The sequence below is a fragment of the Gouania willdenowi genome, chromosome 7, assembly GCF_900634775.1.
Source record: "Gouania willdenowi chromosome 7, fGouWil2.1, whole genome shotgun sequence".
NCBI classification, from domain to species: Eukaryota; Metazoa; Chordata; class Actinopteri; order Blenniiformes; family Gobiesocidae; genus Gouania; species Gouania willdenowi.
In genome coordinates, this window is record NC_041050.1 from 18,559,412 (window position 1) to 18,574,383 (window position 14,972).

Below are 14,972 nucleotides of genomic sequence, written 5' to 3' on the forward strand. Positions count from 1 at the left end.
AAGCATTTATTTCAATCTGCCAATCCTGATTGGCCTGTGAAGCGTGTCCGTTCGCTGGGGGAAACCCACCTCCTATAAAAGGAGGACTCGGACAGGCACGCACCCTTCAAAATAAGCACCTCTTTTCCTTGTTCGAGCAAGAAGGGTATTCTGGTGAGACATCTCACTCATATTACTCAGAGGACCGGGGTTATATACATAACCCAAAGTTCTATTTCATAATATTTTGTGAGATGTCTTACTATGGGATATGGAAACTCTCGTAGTGCAGACATGCTCATCAAGACAGTCATGCAAAACCAGACAGTAAAACTGGACAAACGTGAGAGGCGAGGTCCAACTCACACAGATGTCCTGAACAGACACTCCCCTGAACAAAGCCCAGGATGTGGCAAGACCCCGAGTCGAGTGAGCTCGCAGACCCGTAGGTGTCCGCAGACCCTGACACGAGTAAGCCAAAGCAATAGCCTCCACCACCCAGTGTGACAGGCGTTGCTTAGTAACAGGCGTCCCCTTATGGGGATTGGCCCAGGAGACGAACAGCTAATCGCTCCTCTTGAGGCCCCTCGTCATATCCATAAGTGCGGATCGCACGAACTGGACATAACACATTCGGCCGCTGCTCACCTTGTGAGGCAGAAAAGGCCAAAAGGTCAATGGTAGAACACGAGCCCACAACCATCGGCACAAAAGCCGGGTTGGGACTCAGGATGATCCTCGCATCACCTGGGAAAAGCTGAGCGCACAACGGATGAACAGAAAGCGCATGGATGTCACCGACCCTCTTGGCCGAAGCCAGAGCCAGCAACAAGACAGCCATAAGAGAGGGAAACTTCAGGCCCGCCTCTTCCAGTGGTTCGATAGGAGGACGTTTAGGCCAGGTTAAGCGGTTAAAGGCAGTAATGATGCAAAATGTGAATTTTAAGTGAGTTCTTCTTAACATGTTGAAGTGACAGTTCCAGAAATGTAACAATCACAGAAGAAATGCACAAAGATACAAAAAATACGTCGGGCCTTTCATTATCAATACCTGCTTTATCCTGGAATGGATCTGCCAGTACCAAGTACACAACTGGCTGAAATAAAACATCAAACTACAAAAAAAGAAATTGAGTAAGCTGTAAAAACATTTATATTATACAGAACATTTTTAACCTACATCCTTTAAAAAATATGAGTGTATTTTAGAAAACTAAAATACATTTGAACTGGAACTTTAAAATAGTTTTCTTAAATGGAAATAAAACAGCAGATATAAACAATGAGAAAAAGAGGTATTTTAAATCCAATGCTGCAGACATTTATTAATGAAAAAAAGTAGATTTTAAGATTCCTGAAACCACCGTATGCAGTTTAAGTACTGGGTAAACACTAGTACAGAGTTGTACGTGGCACACAGAATCAGCGGTGGGCTTCTGCTGCCATCTTGTGGATAATAAAATAAAGTGGGTTATTTGTCAGATCTTTTCCATTCAATAAATTCCACCTCCAAACATACACAATATTTAAAAGAAAACAGGAATATCAAGGAATCGGTCAAACAAATGTAAATTTTAACATCATAGCTAAAAACAATAAGACATTGTTGGGCAATATTCTGATTATCACTGATTTTGTTGACGATGAACATTTTACTATATCATATTTATTAATTACCATACACCCACAAATGTATCTTTGATTCAAACCCAGAGTTTAACTTCATGAAAGCTACAGGGATTCTATACTGATTATATTTTTTAAATGTAAAAAAAAATTATGTCACAGCCGTAAAAATATGTCACAACAGCACTTCTTTAGAAGCAATCTTACACCAATATTGTATATGACTACATTTAAATGATGGTCCTTAAGTTGTGCATTGTTTCACTTTAACTAACATTCAAGATACCGTAGTACATTTGGTTAAATTATGTCTATGTCGGCTGGATGAGTAAGTGTGACTGTGAATATCTTTCTATGTGTTATCCAAAAGGAGACTAATGACTAATGAGTAGAGATTTTGTCACGATTGTGGGCCCTGACATTTTTTCATTCTTCAAAGTGGTTTGGGAACCACTGGTTTAACTTGTTTGGAGGTTTCTATTGAAAATATGGTCATTTTGTTACAACTGTGCACCAAGTAATTACACATTATTATATTTTTTTTTTCCCATTAAAAACTTTTAAATTAATTGTTTGATCGCACGCTGTCTGATCTAAGTATCATGTTTGCTTTGGAAAGGCAATAGATAATTTCACTCAAGTCATAATTATGTTAATATCATTACTTGTATTTGTTTGAATGTGAAACCATTCAAAATAATAAACCTGTAACCGGTATGATGAAAGATCATATTACGTCACTTTATCTTTCAACACAACAATGACCCTAAGCACACAGCCACATCAACAAAAGAATGGCTTCACCAGAATAAGATGGAGGTTTTACAAAGGCCCAGCCAGAATCCAGACCTAAATCCCATTGAACATCTGTGGGGTGACCTGAAGAGGGCTGTGCACAGGAGATGCCCTCGCAATCTGTCAGATTTGGAGTGGTTTTGTAAAGAAGAGTGAGCAAATATTGCCTCATCAAAATGTGCCACACTGATAGACTCTTACCCAAATAGACGAGTGCTGTAATAAAAGCCAAAGGTGCTGTAACAAAGTATTAGTTCTATTTCATCCTTACTGACCGCCAGAGGCGGTGCTTAAAGCACTGGATGTTCCATCTCGCGCATGCGCAGGTCGAGTAATTACATCAACAAAGTCACCTGTGACCCCTGGATATTATTGTATATAATTAATATAATTATCATAATAACTATTATTCATAATAGTTGTTATTCATATTATAATAATTTGTGTAATTATTATTCATATAATAATTTGTGTAATTGTTATTCATATAATAATAATTTGTGTAATTGTTATTCATATAATAATAATAATTGTGTAATTGTTATTCATATAATAATATTTTGTTTAATTATTATTTATATATAATTATTAATAAAAAAAAAAAAATATTAATTACTATTAGGAAGAATTGGAGAAGAATGGACTGCCATTTGTGTATCTCCTGCATGGCCCCCCTTTAGGCAGAGGACGGTCACGATCAGTGTCCTGCTTGCCTGGGCAATGACCACCCAAGAGAGGGGTGTCCGGTAATCCGTGCATGAACTGCAGTTTTATGCCTCATGCACTGCGACTGAGGCTGAGGGCACAATAGACCTGTCCTCTTCAGGTAGAGCCACCGGCGTTGCTAAGCGTGCCGGCACAGCGTCTGGATGATCCTCCTCGGAAGACGAGGAAGGTTGATGCTCTCACCACCAAGTTTGCTCAGATTAAGGCCATCTTGCTTAACCCACAGGCAGAGCCCGGTGCGCCAGCCTTCGCGGCTAACCCTGTTGCAGGTCCATCCCACCTTCAGGAGGAGGATGTGCTGTCCACGGCAGCATCATGTACCCTGTTTGGTGACGCTGACGGGGATGGCAATGGGGAGCTTGCCTCACAGGCTTCTCATGCATTTTCAGAGGGTTCTAGTAGGACCTCTTCTCTAGGTTCAGAGTCCAGCCGTGGCACGGTGCAGCTGGCAATGCGCACGGCCTTGGCACGCCTTGGGTTGGATAAAGCCCCGGTTCCTACCCGAACGGCAAATGCTTTTTTCAGGCAGGCACCCAACACCTCGGCCTTTGTGGTGCCTCCCTCTGACCCGTACATGGCGGAGCTCCACAGATGCTGGCCTGACTCGAGGGTTCTCTCCCATCATACAAGCGATGGCAGGGCTCTGGCAGCCATGCATGATGCTGGCAGCTATGGCTTGGAACAGCTAGCTCCAGTAGAGCCTGCCATTGCAGCCCTGATAGTTTCCCCAGATGAGGCTGTGAGACCGGATGCACGCTGCCCCCGGCCTCAGTGCAGATTGACTGACGATCTTCTGACTCGCAGTTATAACATTGCTGCCCGAATGGGACGGTTAGGTAATTCTCTGTCACACCTCGTACTGGCTTTGTCGAGTACCTCGCAGGATTCCGGGGGGGAGCCTGCAGCTCAGTCCCTCAGCGATGCCTCATTGCAGACATTCGCGTTTATGACCAGGGAGCTAGGCATGCTAATGTCAACAATAACGCTGGCTCGGCGCCAGGTCTGGCTCGCAGAGTCCCCTCTATCTGAGCCATGTCGCAGAACATTGTGTTCTCTTCCGGTTGTGCCGGGCCGGACCTTTGGCCCAGCGGCATTGCAGGCCTTGGAGCGTAGCGTGCAGGTTGGCCAAGCAAGGCAGCAGTTTGCCAGTTTGCGCCAGGCTCCCCCTGCCCCTCCTAGGCAGGGACATATGGCAGGTATGGGTGCAGATTGCCCGTACCTACGGCCGACTGCTCGTCCGTCTGGGCAGATTCCCTGCACATCACAGTGCCAGGGAATCGGCAACGCCGTGCAGCCACACGTCCATCTGCTCAGGGGCCAAGGGGTTCTGCACCAAGTCGCCGCCCCCCCCAGAGCCCCAAGGGGCAAGGGGTGCGGAACCTGAACCTCAGGGGCCGGTCGTCGGACTCTTTTCCCAAGAGCAGCTCCTCTGCTGGGAAGAACAGACCACAGACCCTTGGGTGTTGTCCACACTCTCCAGAGGTTACACATTACAGTTCTGACGCCGGCCCCCTACATTCACGGGATCAAAGGCACTGTGGTCAGAGATTCCGTAAAATCCCTTGTGCTACGTCACGAGGTAGTCACCCTCCTGGGGAAGGGTGCCATCGAGCTAGTGGAACCGGAGGATTGCCTCAGCGGGTTTTATTTCACTTATTTTCTTGTGCCCAAAAAAGAGGGCGGATTTCGCCTGATCCTGGACTTGAGGGGGTTGAACCGGTTTCTCAAAGTTCTCCCCTTCCATATGCTGTGTGTAGCAGATGTCCTTCGGACTGTCTCAGCAGGAGACTGGCTGGTGACGGTGGATCTGAAAGACGCTTAGTTTCATGTTCCCATTGCCGCTCATCACAGACCGTTCCTTCGTTTCATGTTCATGGACAAGGTTTATCAGTTCAGGGTTCTGCCGTTTGGGCTATCCCTGGCCCCTCGAATATTTACCCGGTGTGTGGCAGCTGCTCTGTCACCGTTACAGGCCAGCAGAGTTTCAATACTCCCCTATCTGGACGACTGGCTCGTCATTTCCCCGACTCTGGAACAAGTGTTGAGGGACACTGCTGCTCTTTTCAGTCACATAGGCAATCTAGGCCTCAAGGTGAATTATGCCAAGAGCAACCTCGTACCCAGCCAGGTGGTGAGGTACTTGGGGCTTGTGCTGGATTCATCAGTAATGTGGGCCTCCCTCTCTCCAGAGCGAGTCTCCGCCATCCTAGGCCTTCTACGGCGTTTCCAGCATGGCGCCCTCCTGCAGTATGGCCTGGTCCTGCGACTCATGGGGATGTTGGCCTCGGCATCCATGGTCGTACCACTGGGGCTTCTAGCACTGCGCCCGTTTCAGGTTTGGATGAACAGCCTGAATTTAGACCCCAGCCGCCACCGGCACAAGGTGGTCAGGGTGTCTGCCCAGTGTCTCCTTTCCCTCCGACCCTGGAGGAGGGAATACTTAATGTCGGGTGTACCCATGGGGAGGGTAGCCTCCCGCCGGGAGGTTGTCGAGACGGACGCCTCTCTTATGGGTTGGGGAGCTGTGTGGCAGTCCAGGACTGTCAGGGGCCTGTGGAGTGCCCAGCAGAAGCGGCAGCACATAAATGTGTTGGAACTTCAGGCGGTATTCCTGGCACTCAGGCACTTTCTCCCTGTTCTGAAAGATCGGCATGTTCTCGTCCGGTCAGACAATACCTTAGCTGTGTACCACATCAACCACCAGGGCAGCACCAGATCTCTGACGTGTCTGCGGGTGGCACACCGGCTTCTCATGTGAGCTTACCCCAACTTCCGGTGCCTCCGGGCAATGCATGTTCCTGGTCTCGGGAACACTGCCGCGGATCTCCTCTCCCGTCAGAAGCCTCCATCCGGGGAGTGGAGACTTCACCCAGAGGTGGTGGCTGTGATATGAGCCACGTTTGGCAGAGCAGCAGTGGACCTCTTTGCCTCAGAGGCGACGACTCACTGCCCTCTCTGGTTCTCTCTGAGAGAGGAGACCAGCCCCCTAGGGCGGGATGCCCTGGCGCATACCTGGCCAGACGGCCTACTTTATGCATTTCCTCCACTCCCCCTCATACCAGCAACGCTTCACAGGGCCTAGCAAGGTGGTCTCCGCCTGCTTCTGGTTGCCCCATGCTGGCCAGGAAGACCATGGTTCCCGCTGTTGCTCAAACTCCTGCGGGGGACACCGTGGCGTCCTCCGGAGAGGAGAGACCTCCTGTCTCAGGTCAACGGCCGCATATGGCACCCGAGTCCGGGTCGTCTGAGGCTCTTCTTGTGGCCCCTATAGTCGTGGACCCACTTTTGGCGTCCTGCGATAGGGCGGTTGCCCACACAATTTTGAACTGTCGAGCACCATCCACCAGGGCATTTTACGCTAACAGGTGGAGGCTATTTGTGGAGTGGTGTCACACTCACAATCAGGTGCCGGGAGCATGTTCAGTGGTGGCAATACTGCGTTTCCTGCAGTCAGTTTTTGACAAAAACAGGACTACTTCCACCCTCAGGGTGTATGTGGCTGCTATCTCGGCCAATCATACAAAGGTGGATGGCCAGACAGTGGGATCACATTATCTGGTCACGCAGTTTCTGAAAGGGACTCAGAGACTCAGACCACGTCGGGTCTATGGGTCGCCATCATGGGACTTGCAAGTTGTCCTTCAGTCCCTATTCCCAGCTGCCCTTTGAGCCGCTGGGACACACTGATTTGAAGTGGCTGTCTCTCAAGATGGCCTTTCTTCTTGCTGTGGCAACGGCGAAACGTGTGGGGGAGCTGCATGAGCTGTCAGTGAGCCAGGCATGTCTCCGCTGGAAGGCTGATGGCTCTGGGGTGAGTCTCAGGCCAAATCCTTTGTTTTTGCCCAAGCGGCTGCCCCCTCATCATGTGAACCAGCCTATCGAGTTGGCTGCCTTCAGTCCTCCGGGCTCCTCTGGGGGGAATGGCGAGCCATCAACACTGTTAAGCCCCGTGCGGGCGCTTAAGGCTTACATGGAGGCGACAGCTAGCATACGAACGACAGACTGCCTTTTCGTCTGCCATGGAGGCTGTAGAACGGGAACCGCACCTTCTAAACAGAGACTCTCTCACTGGGTAGTGGAGGTCATTCAGTATGCCGATAGTGCACTGAACATCCCGGTGCCTCAGGGCATAAAGTGACATTCTACTAGAGGCATGGCCGCGTCATGGGCCGCCTTGAGGGGCGTTCCCCTGCAGGACATCTGTGTTGCAGCTACCTGGTCCTCATCATGCACCTTTAGACGTTTCTACAAGGTGAACGTTGCTGGTGTCCAGCCCATGGCAATGGCTTTGCTGTGCACAGCTTCAGGCCTTGAGTAGGTGAGGATTCTTTTGTGACCTTTCTGGTATAAGTCATCCAGTGCTTTAAGCACCGCCTCTGGCGGTCAGTAAGGATGAAATAGAACAAGAGTTACATATGTAACTACGGTTCTATGAATCCTGGATGACCGCCAGAGCATCCTGTCACTCAGGATCCTTGTGTCCTCGCGAGAAGATTTTGACAGGAACAGATCACCTGATGACACCGGTAGATATAGACTCTCCGGGTCATCCAGGGGTCACAGGTGACTTTGTTGATATAATTACTCGACCTGCGCATGCACGAGATGGAACATCCAGTGCTTTAAGCACCGCCTCTGGCGGTCATCCAGGATTCATAGAACCGTAGTTACATACGTAACTCTCGTTTAAGGGAGTGTGCATATTTATGCAAGTTTTTTATTTTTTTATTTTTCCCCTATAAAGGTTTCAGTTTGCTTTTCAATTGCATTTTACAGGTTATTGGTCACATTAAAGGTAAAAAAAGTTGTGAAATTATGTATCTTGGTGTCATTTTTTTACATCACAAAAACCTGGCATTTGAACAGGGGTGTATAGACTTTTTATATCCACTCTATCTGTTGGTTTTCTCACCTATATATTTGTAAAGTGTGCTGCTGACAGTGGCTAGCAGGGACAGCGTGATCAGATCACCCAAACTGGCAGCAATAGGTGTGGCTACATTGTCAGGGTTAATGCCCACCTTCCTGGAGCCAATGATCACTCCAATCATCACCAAGCCTGCAGAGGGAGAGAGAAACTCAGGCATGAGACAGGAGAACAGTCACAACTAGAATATTTGCATTTCCTAAAGAAAATGCAAGTGAGGATGCAGGTGCTGGCCAGTGTCGCACTGCATTAGCATTAGAATTTGCTAGCATCAGCATTAGCAATAGCTAGCATTAGAATTTGCTAACATCAGCAATAGCTAGCATCAATATTAACATAACAACTGGCATTATCATTAATCTAGCATTAGCACCAACAAAGCATCAGCATTCACCAAGTAATAACATTAGCCTAGCATTAGCATTCACCTATCAATAGGATTAGCATTTGCCTAGCAATAACATTAGTCTAGCATTAGCTAAGCATTCACCTAGAAATAGCTGAATATTAGCAATAAGGTTGAAAAGTTTGAAATGCTTGAAATGGGTTGAAGGTAGTAGCTGAACATGTTGAATAGTCAAAATCAGTGGCTGGGGCTGAAAGGCTCTAAGTTGAAAAAGCTGAAATTTCCAATAGAAATGAATGGGAAAGAAAAAATTTAATAAGTCAAAAAGTTGAAAAGTTACAAATGATAAAAGTACAAGCATAAATCTCAAGAACTTTCTGAATTTTTTGATAGCTTATTTGTCAAAATCGAACAAACAGTGTAGGAGGAGTTCGCGACGATGGAAAAAAAAAAAATAGTGAAGATGCCGCCTGCATCCTCACTATTTATTGCTAAAGTACCAAACAAAAAAAGGCTCCAAAACAACCAGCTCTACATAGCAATCGAGCAAAATGAATATGTTTATAGAAAAGCCAATTTTTACCAGCCTGCTGAAGCGGAGGAGGAGACGATAGTGATAATTTAGTGACATCGCTATTTATAGCAGTGAACTGTATTCATTCGACCTGAGATGCAATGTGTTCATTCAAATAAGAGCAATTAATGATTGTGTTTTACTCTGCTCAACATATTTCAGATTTTTAAAAAAGAACAATGACGTGAATAACTAGTGTGGTAAAACAATTTCAATGCTTAGTAAGACAATCATTGTATGGTCATTGAAAATCAGGTAGATCCACATTTACAAAATCACGCACCTCATGCACAATGTAACTACCAGAGCATAAGGGACGGTGAAGGAAAACTGAATTATTCAGGGAAACCCATGCATTAGTTTGAATTGACACAGAAAGGTCTTTTGGACTGTGATTGTCAACTGTTGCAATCTCAGCATTTCTAGAGCTCTAGTGCAGCAGAGTAGGGTAAACATCCTGTTGGTCAGACCATCACATCCACGACAAAATATTGTCAATACTTTTGCATTTCTAGTAGCCTGTAGAAAGGTTCTTTGATGTTGTAAGTCTCCAGAACTGACCTCATTCAAAGCCTGACTAATTGGTAAGCTATTTCTCTTTAAATTAAAGATAAAACTCACTCTTAAAGGCTTCACTAACAAATTTGTTATTCCCTGAAAGTTTAATGGGAGAGCTCGTCAGAAGGGAGTCAGATTCTAAGAAGAAAAAAATGCTCTTACAAGAAAAAAATGTTAAAGATTCAACTGTGAACAACCAGTTTATCTTCTTACTATATTTAAGATAAATGATGAATGGACGTGATTTATATAGTGCTCTATCCCTACATTGAAGTAGTCCCAAAGCACTTTACATATCAGCTCATTCACCCATTCACATTCACACACCAATGTGAATGGGTGAATTTAAAGGGGACATATCATGCTAAATCCCCTTTTTTAGCCCTTAAATGCATTTTGTTGTATATTTAGAGTGTTTAGAAGTACAGAAAAGTTCAAATTAGTCTCTTCAGGTGCTCCGTTGTTATCTTTATATTCTGTTTTGGTCATACTTTTCAATCTGTTTCGATTTTTCGATTCTCTATTACGTTGTTTTAACAATAACGTCACAGTATTTGCAGCGGAACTGCCAAATTAGGACATCGACTCCAGGCCCAACACTTCGAGCAATCCGCCATTTTTATTTCTCGCTGCGATTTTGTAGTCCAAGCTCAAGGATGCCGAAGTTACGTCAAAATGTTCGGTTGTTGGATGTAGTAACCCACACGCTTCATTACACTGTCTCCCAGCATCAGAACCTTTTCAAAGTGCCTGGTTGAGTTTTATTTTTTATGGAAATGTACCCACATCTGTGGGTAAGGTCATTTTTGTGTGCGCGAAGCACTTCAAGGATGACTGCTTCTGCAACCTCTGCCAGTATAAAAAGAAGGATTTGCTGAACGACTTCGTCTGATTGAGGGGTCAATTCCTTCTATCTTTGGAGACGACGAACAGAGCACTTCGGTAAGCTGTAAATAACGCTAAAAAGTGTGATAAGACGTCCCTGTCATTGTTTTGTTAGCATTAGCAGTTGCACCGTCTTCATATGTTAGTGCTGTGTGCTCGTTTTAGATCCTTGATAATATGGCCTACGTGGTTTAATTTAAGTCTAAAGTTTTCATTAGTCATTTCATTTTGCCGTTTTTGTCTCCGAAAAGACTATTAAAATGCATTTCGTGACGTTAGCTTGGCGCTAGCTTTAGCTCGGCGCTTGTGTTAGCTCACTTGTAAACATCCATATGAAGACGTTGTTCTGCAGGTTCATCATCTTCATTTTCATCTCGCTCCGCCGGGTCTGACTCTGGCTCGAACATGTAAGGCTGAATGGACAAGTCTTCCGTTGTTGACATTTTGTAAATAACCTCTGAATAAAAAGTTTCTGCGCCGCTACATAACCATATCTCTTCTGTCAAACTACAAAAATGGCCGAACAGGGTGGAGTTGAACCGAGTGTCACCTCTGCAACCTGGAGAGGGGGCGGGGTAAGAAGTGTCTCATTTGCATTTAAAGAGACCGCACCAAAACGAGTTGCTCTCAGAAGCACATCAGAAAAGGGGTAAAAAAGGGGCCTGTGGAGCTATAATAATGAGGAATTCAGACCCAAGCATGGCAGTTTCGCTTTATATAGACCACAACTGTATGATTTATATGTAAAAAAGCATGATATGTCTCCTTTAAGGCGCGAGTCGACCACTGGTAGCAACTTAGGGTTGAGTGTCTTGCCCAAGGACACTTTGACACAGACAGATATAGACTGGGTTCGAACCCCCAACCTCTTAATCAGAAGACAAACTCTCTACCACTACCACCTACGCCATGGTCGCACTTTTAATGAAAAGACATTTGATAAAAAAAACAAAAAAACAATTCTGCATTCAAACTAGAACCAAGACAAGTACAAAGAAGCTGCATTCTCATGTACAACATGGTTTTAATTCATTTGCAAATTTTTTTTTAACTTTTTCTTTATAAATGCATCCTTTACTCACCTAATGACAGGGCGGCAACAAAGGCAGTGATGATGCTGCTGGCACAAAGGACAGCTGCCTGGTCTAGTTCAACACCTCCTCTGGAGATAGATCCCAGACAAATTGCCCCCACGGCTGCAAGGAAACCAACCACTGTGGCCTGGACCTGAAAACAGCAGAGAAGCTCTAAGAAACACGTCAAACTCTTAAACAGTACAATGTCTTAAATATTACTCAGTTGAACAATAGAAGAATTATGATAAGCCATTACATTGTGTTTCTAGTACTGTACAAAGTTCTAGTTTCGAGTGGTTTATTCAATGCAGCCACATAGTAAAAAATCACCTGTATTAGCGCCAGGTTGCTGCACACCATAGTCCATTGTTTATCAGGGTCATCCATTTGTCCAGTGTTAGCCTGCAAACATGAATAAATTACACCATATTGTTAGTGAGAAAAGCACAGTACCATTCCTCAAAGTAGGTGTTTATTTTTTGGGTCAGCTGTAACATGGCAAGTCAATAAAAGCAGTAGTAATTATATCATGTCATCCCAACGTTGCAGCAATTTCTAGTTTAAAGTGATGCAAAGAAGGAAAAAAAATGACAAACTGCTAAAAGCTCAGAAGCAGCTAAGCCTCATTGATATTTTTAAAGGCGCAAATCATGACTTGTTGGGTTCGGCCCTTCAAACGCTCGATTGTAGCTCAAATTGCGAAAGAACATTGCACTTGCTGCATGTCAGTGGTGCAACAAAGTATTTGGTAGCCACTGATTGTTCAAGTTGTCCCACTTAAAAAGATGCGGTCTGTAATTTCTATCATAGGCACACCTCAACTGTGAAAAACAGAATGTGAGAAAAATCCAGGAAATCATATTGTATGAATTTTTAAAGAATTTAGTTGTAAATCAAAATCCTGCAGCGCCTGAAAGGTCTCCCTGCTTAAGCCAGCACATGTCCAGGCCCGTCTAAATTTTGCCAGTGATAATCTGGATGATCCAGCCTTGGGGCTGCTTTTCAGCAAAGGGACAGGACGACTGATCTATATAAAGGAAAAGATTAATGGGACCGTGTATCATGAGATTTTGGCCAAAAACTTCCTTCCATCAGTGAGAGCAACAAAGGAGTGACTCCGAAAAAAAGCCTTTCAAGGTCCTGAAGTGGCCCAGCCAGCCTTCAGACCTCAACCCAAAAAAAAATCTGTGGAGGGAGTTGAAAATCCATGTTCCCCAGTGACAACCACAAAAGAAGAACAGAAGATCTGCATGGAACAATGGGCCAAAATACCAGCGACAGTGTGTGTAAACCTGGTGAAGACCTACAGGAAACGTTTGACCTCTGTCATTGCCAACCAAGGTTGCATTAAATATTGAGTTGAACTTTTGTTATTGACCAGATATTAATTTCCTGCACCATAGGGATGGGCAATATGAACTAAAAAAAATAACCCGATAATTTCTGGTATTTATCACAATAACGATTAAAATCACGATAAATAAAAAACTATAAATAAATAAAACAATCCCCAACTTAAAGTGTTCCTTACAAACACAAATACATTTGAATACATCAACACATAAAAAAGGCCACAATAGTTGCTGACTCAAAGAGCTCATGAGCTGATATTTTATGAAATATATCAGTGAATGTGGATCACTCTATTAGTGTTATTGTACGAAATTAATCTATTTCCTCACTTAAAATGAAATTATTTTCTAAAAAGAAAAAAAAAAAAAAAAAGCACATGAAAAGCACAAAAAACTCCATTAGTGTTTTTACTGTTGCTGAATCTTGTTTCATTCATCTTATAAGTTACATAAAGTTATGGTTAATAAATAATATAAGTATATTTAGGTGTAATGATCTCAATAGTTACATTAGTCTAATGGGACCAGCTTTGTCTGTGAACACGTGAAATATAATTTTGGACGAATGAATAGTGAATGTGCTAACATTTATTTCACATATGTTTAGCTTTTATCCTTTCATACAAGTGTTAAATCTGACCATAAACAAATCAATAGCTCTCTGTGGATTTATGACAATAAGACGTGTTCTTTTTATTTGGCCTATTCCTTATATGGAGTGGTTAGCGTTAGCTCTTAGCCCAGTCTGTGTGTCGATGGAAAACCTTAGCATAGTTAGCTTTAGTTGAGTTTCCAGTTCATAATCGTTGCTACGGGTTCATCTCTGTCCCCGTGTTTATGAAATTTTGGGTGGATCTGACGGAGGAATTTGGATTGGTTCACTTTGTTGGATGGTTGTCTGGTTGTAAGCAAGTAGCGGTCCATGATGTATCGCAGCTCGGCAGCTTCAGGTAGCCGTGACGAGCACCGCCGTCTGTGGGTGTGAGAGCTGGAGGCGCGAGGCGTGGTGCGGCTGCGGAGGCTTGCTGCGGAGCCCCCGTAAACAGCATTCCAGAGAATAATACATTGACAACCTACAGGGGCCGTTTTGGCCTGTGGAACAAAAATTTTATGGGCATTCTTGGCTAAATTGAGGGACAAATGGCCCGTGGCCCTCGCAAATTTCTGACATGGGAATTTATCGTTTATATTGTGGGATTACATTCTTACCGGTGAGAATATTTCTGATGATAAATCATAAAGGATAAAATATTGCACATTCCTACTGCACCATTATACAAAAAAATTCTTTAAAAATCCTGTGATTTCCTGGATTTTTTTTTCACATTCTGTCTCTCACAGTTGAAGTGTAGCTATGATGAAAATGACAGAACTCTCATCGTTTTAAGTGGGACAACTTGCACAATCGGGTGCTGCCAAATACTTTTTTGCCCCACTGTATATACCGTATGCCCATGCTGACCCAGACCAACACTAAAAGCACAGACAAAGGTGGAGTGACGTGGATCATAAAGCATCAGAAGAAAATGTTAAAATAAAGATGTCAGTGTGTGTGTGCGTCTGTTTACGTTAATAGCTTTGGGTTCTGCTAATTAAATATAAGGTTAAATGCTGTTTGTTGTGTGCAAGTTCTATTTCATAACCTTGATTTAAGTAGCTTTGTCAGGTCAGATTTTTCATGAAACTAGTATATTATCCATTTCTAAACATATATATATATACAAGTACAGTAGTTCTCTAATCATATTGTGTGATGGATTACAGTTTGTGTATCAACTAATGTGCATTACTACCTCCTTTTTACTTTTATTAATGCATTCTCAGGTTGGAAAGTCCTTCACAGCTTTGTTTCAGGCTCAATCGTGTTCACAGTTTCCCTGCTAGAAGATGCAACATGTCTTTGATTATATCTGGTTGGGTGTGTCACCTACGGAACTGACAGATTGCCATAAAGACCGTTGGAGTTGAGTTGGATCAAATGTCAACATCTTTGCCATGAATCAATGTCTGCTGAATTTTTATTTTAACAAATGGCATTGGTTTTCTATCTAACGAGAAAACCAAATTGGAAATAAAAGTTTTTATTTGTTGTCTTAACTCACTCCTTGCCAATGACGTAAAAAAAAAA

General features: G+C 43.9%; 1 protein-coding gene across 5 annotated transcripts in view; it reads right to left on the reverse strand.

Moving 5' to 3' along the window:
• LOC114467500 (solute carrier family 41 member 3-like) overlaps window positions 1-14,972 on the reverse strand; it is a 47,352-nt gene that overhangs the window by 12,574 nt on the left and 19,806 nt on the right. For all 5 annotated transcript variants that reach the window (XM_028453842.1, XM_028453841.1, XM_028453843.1 and 2 more), the window contains 3 exons: window positions 11,823-11,894; window positions 11,499-11,643; window positions 8,039-8,185 (listed from right to left, as the gene is read on the reverse strand). In XM_028453842.1, the coding sequence (XP_028309643.1) occupies window positions 8,039-8,185; window positions 11,499-11,643; window positions 11,823-11,894 (364 nt within the window). The remainder of the gene's footprint in view (window positions 1-8,038; window positions 8,186-11,498; window positions 11,644-11,822; window positions 11,895-14,972) is intronic.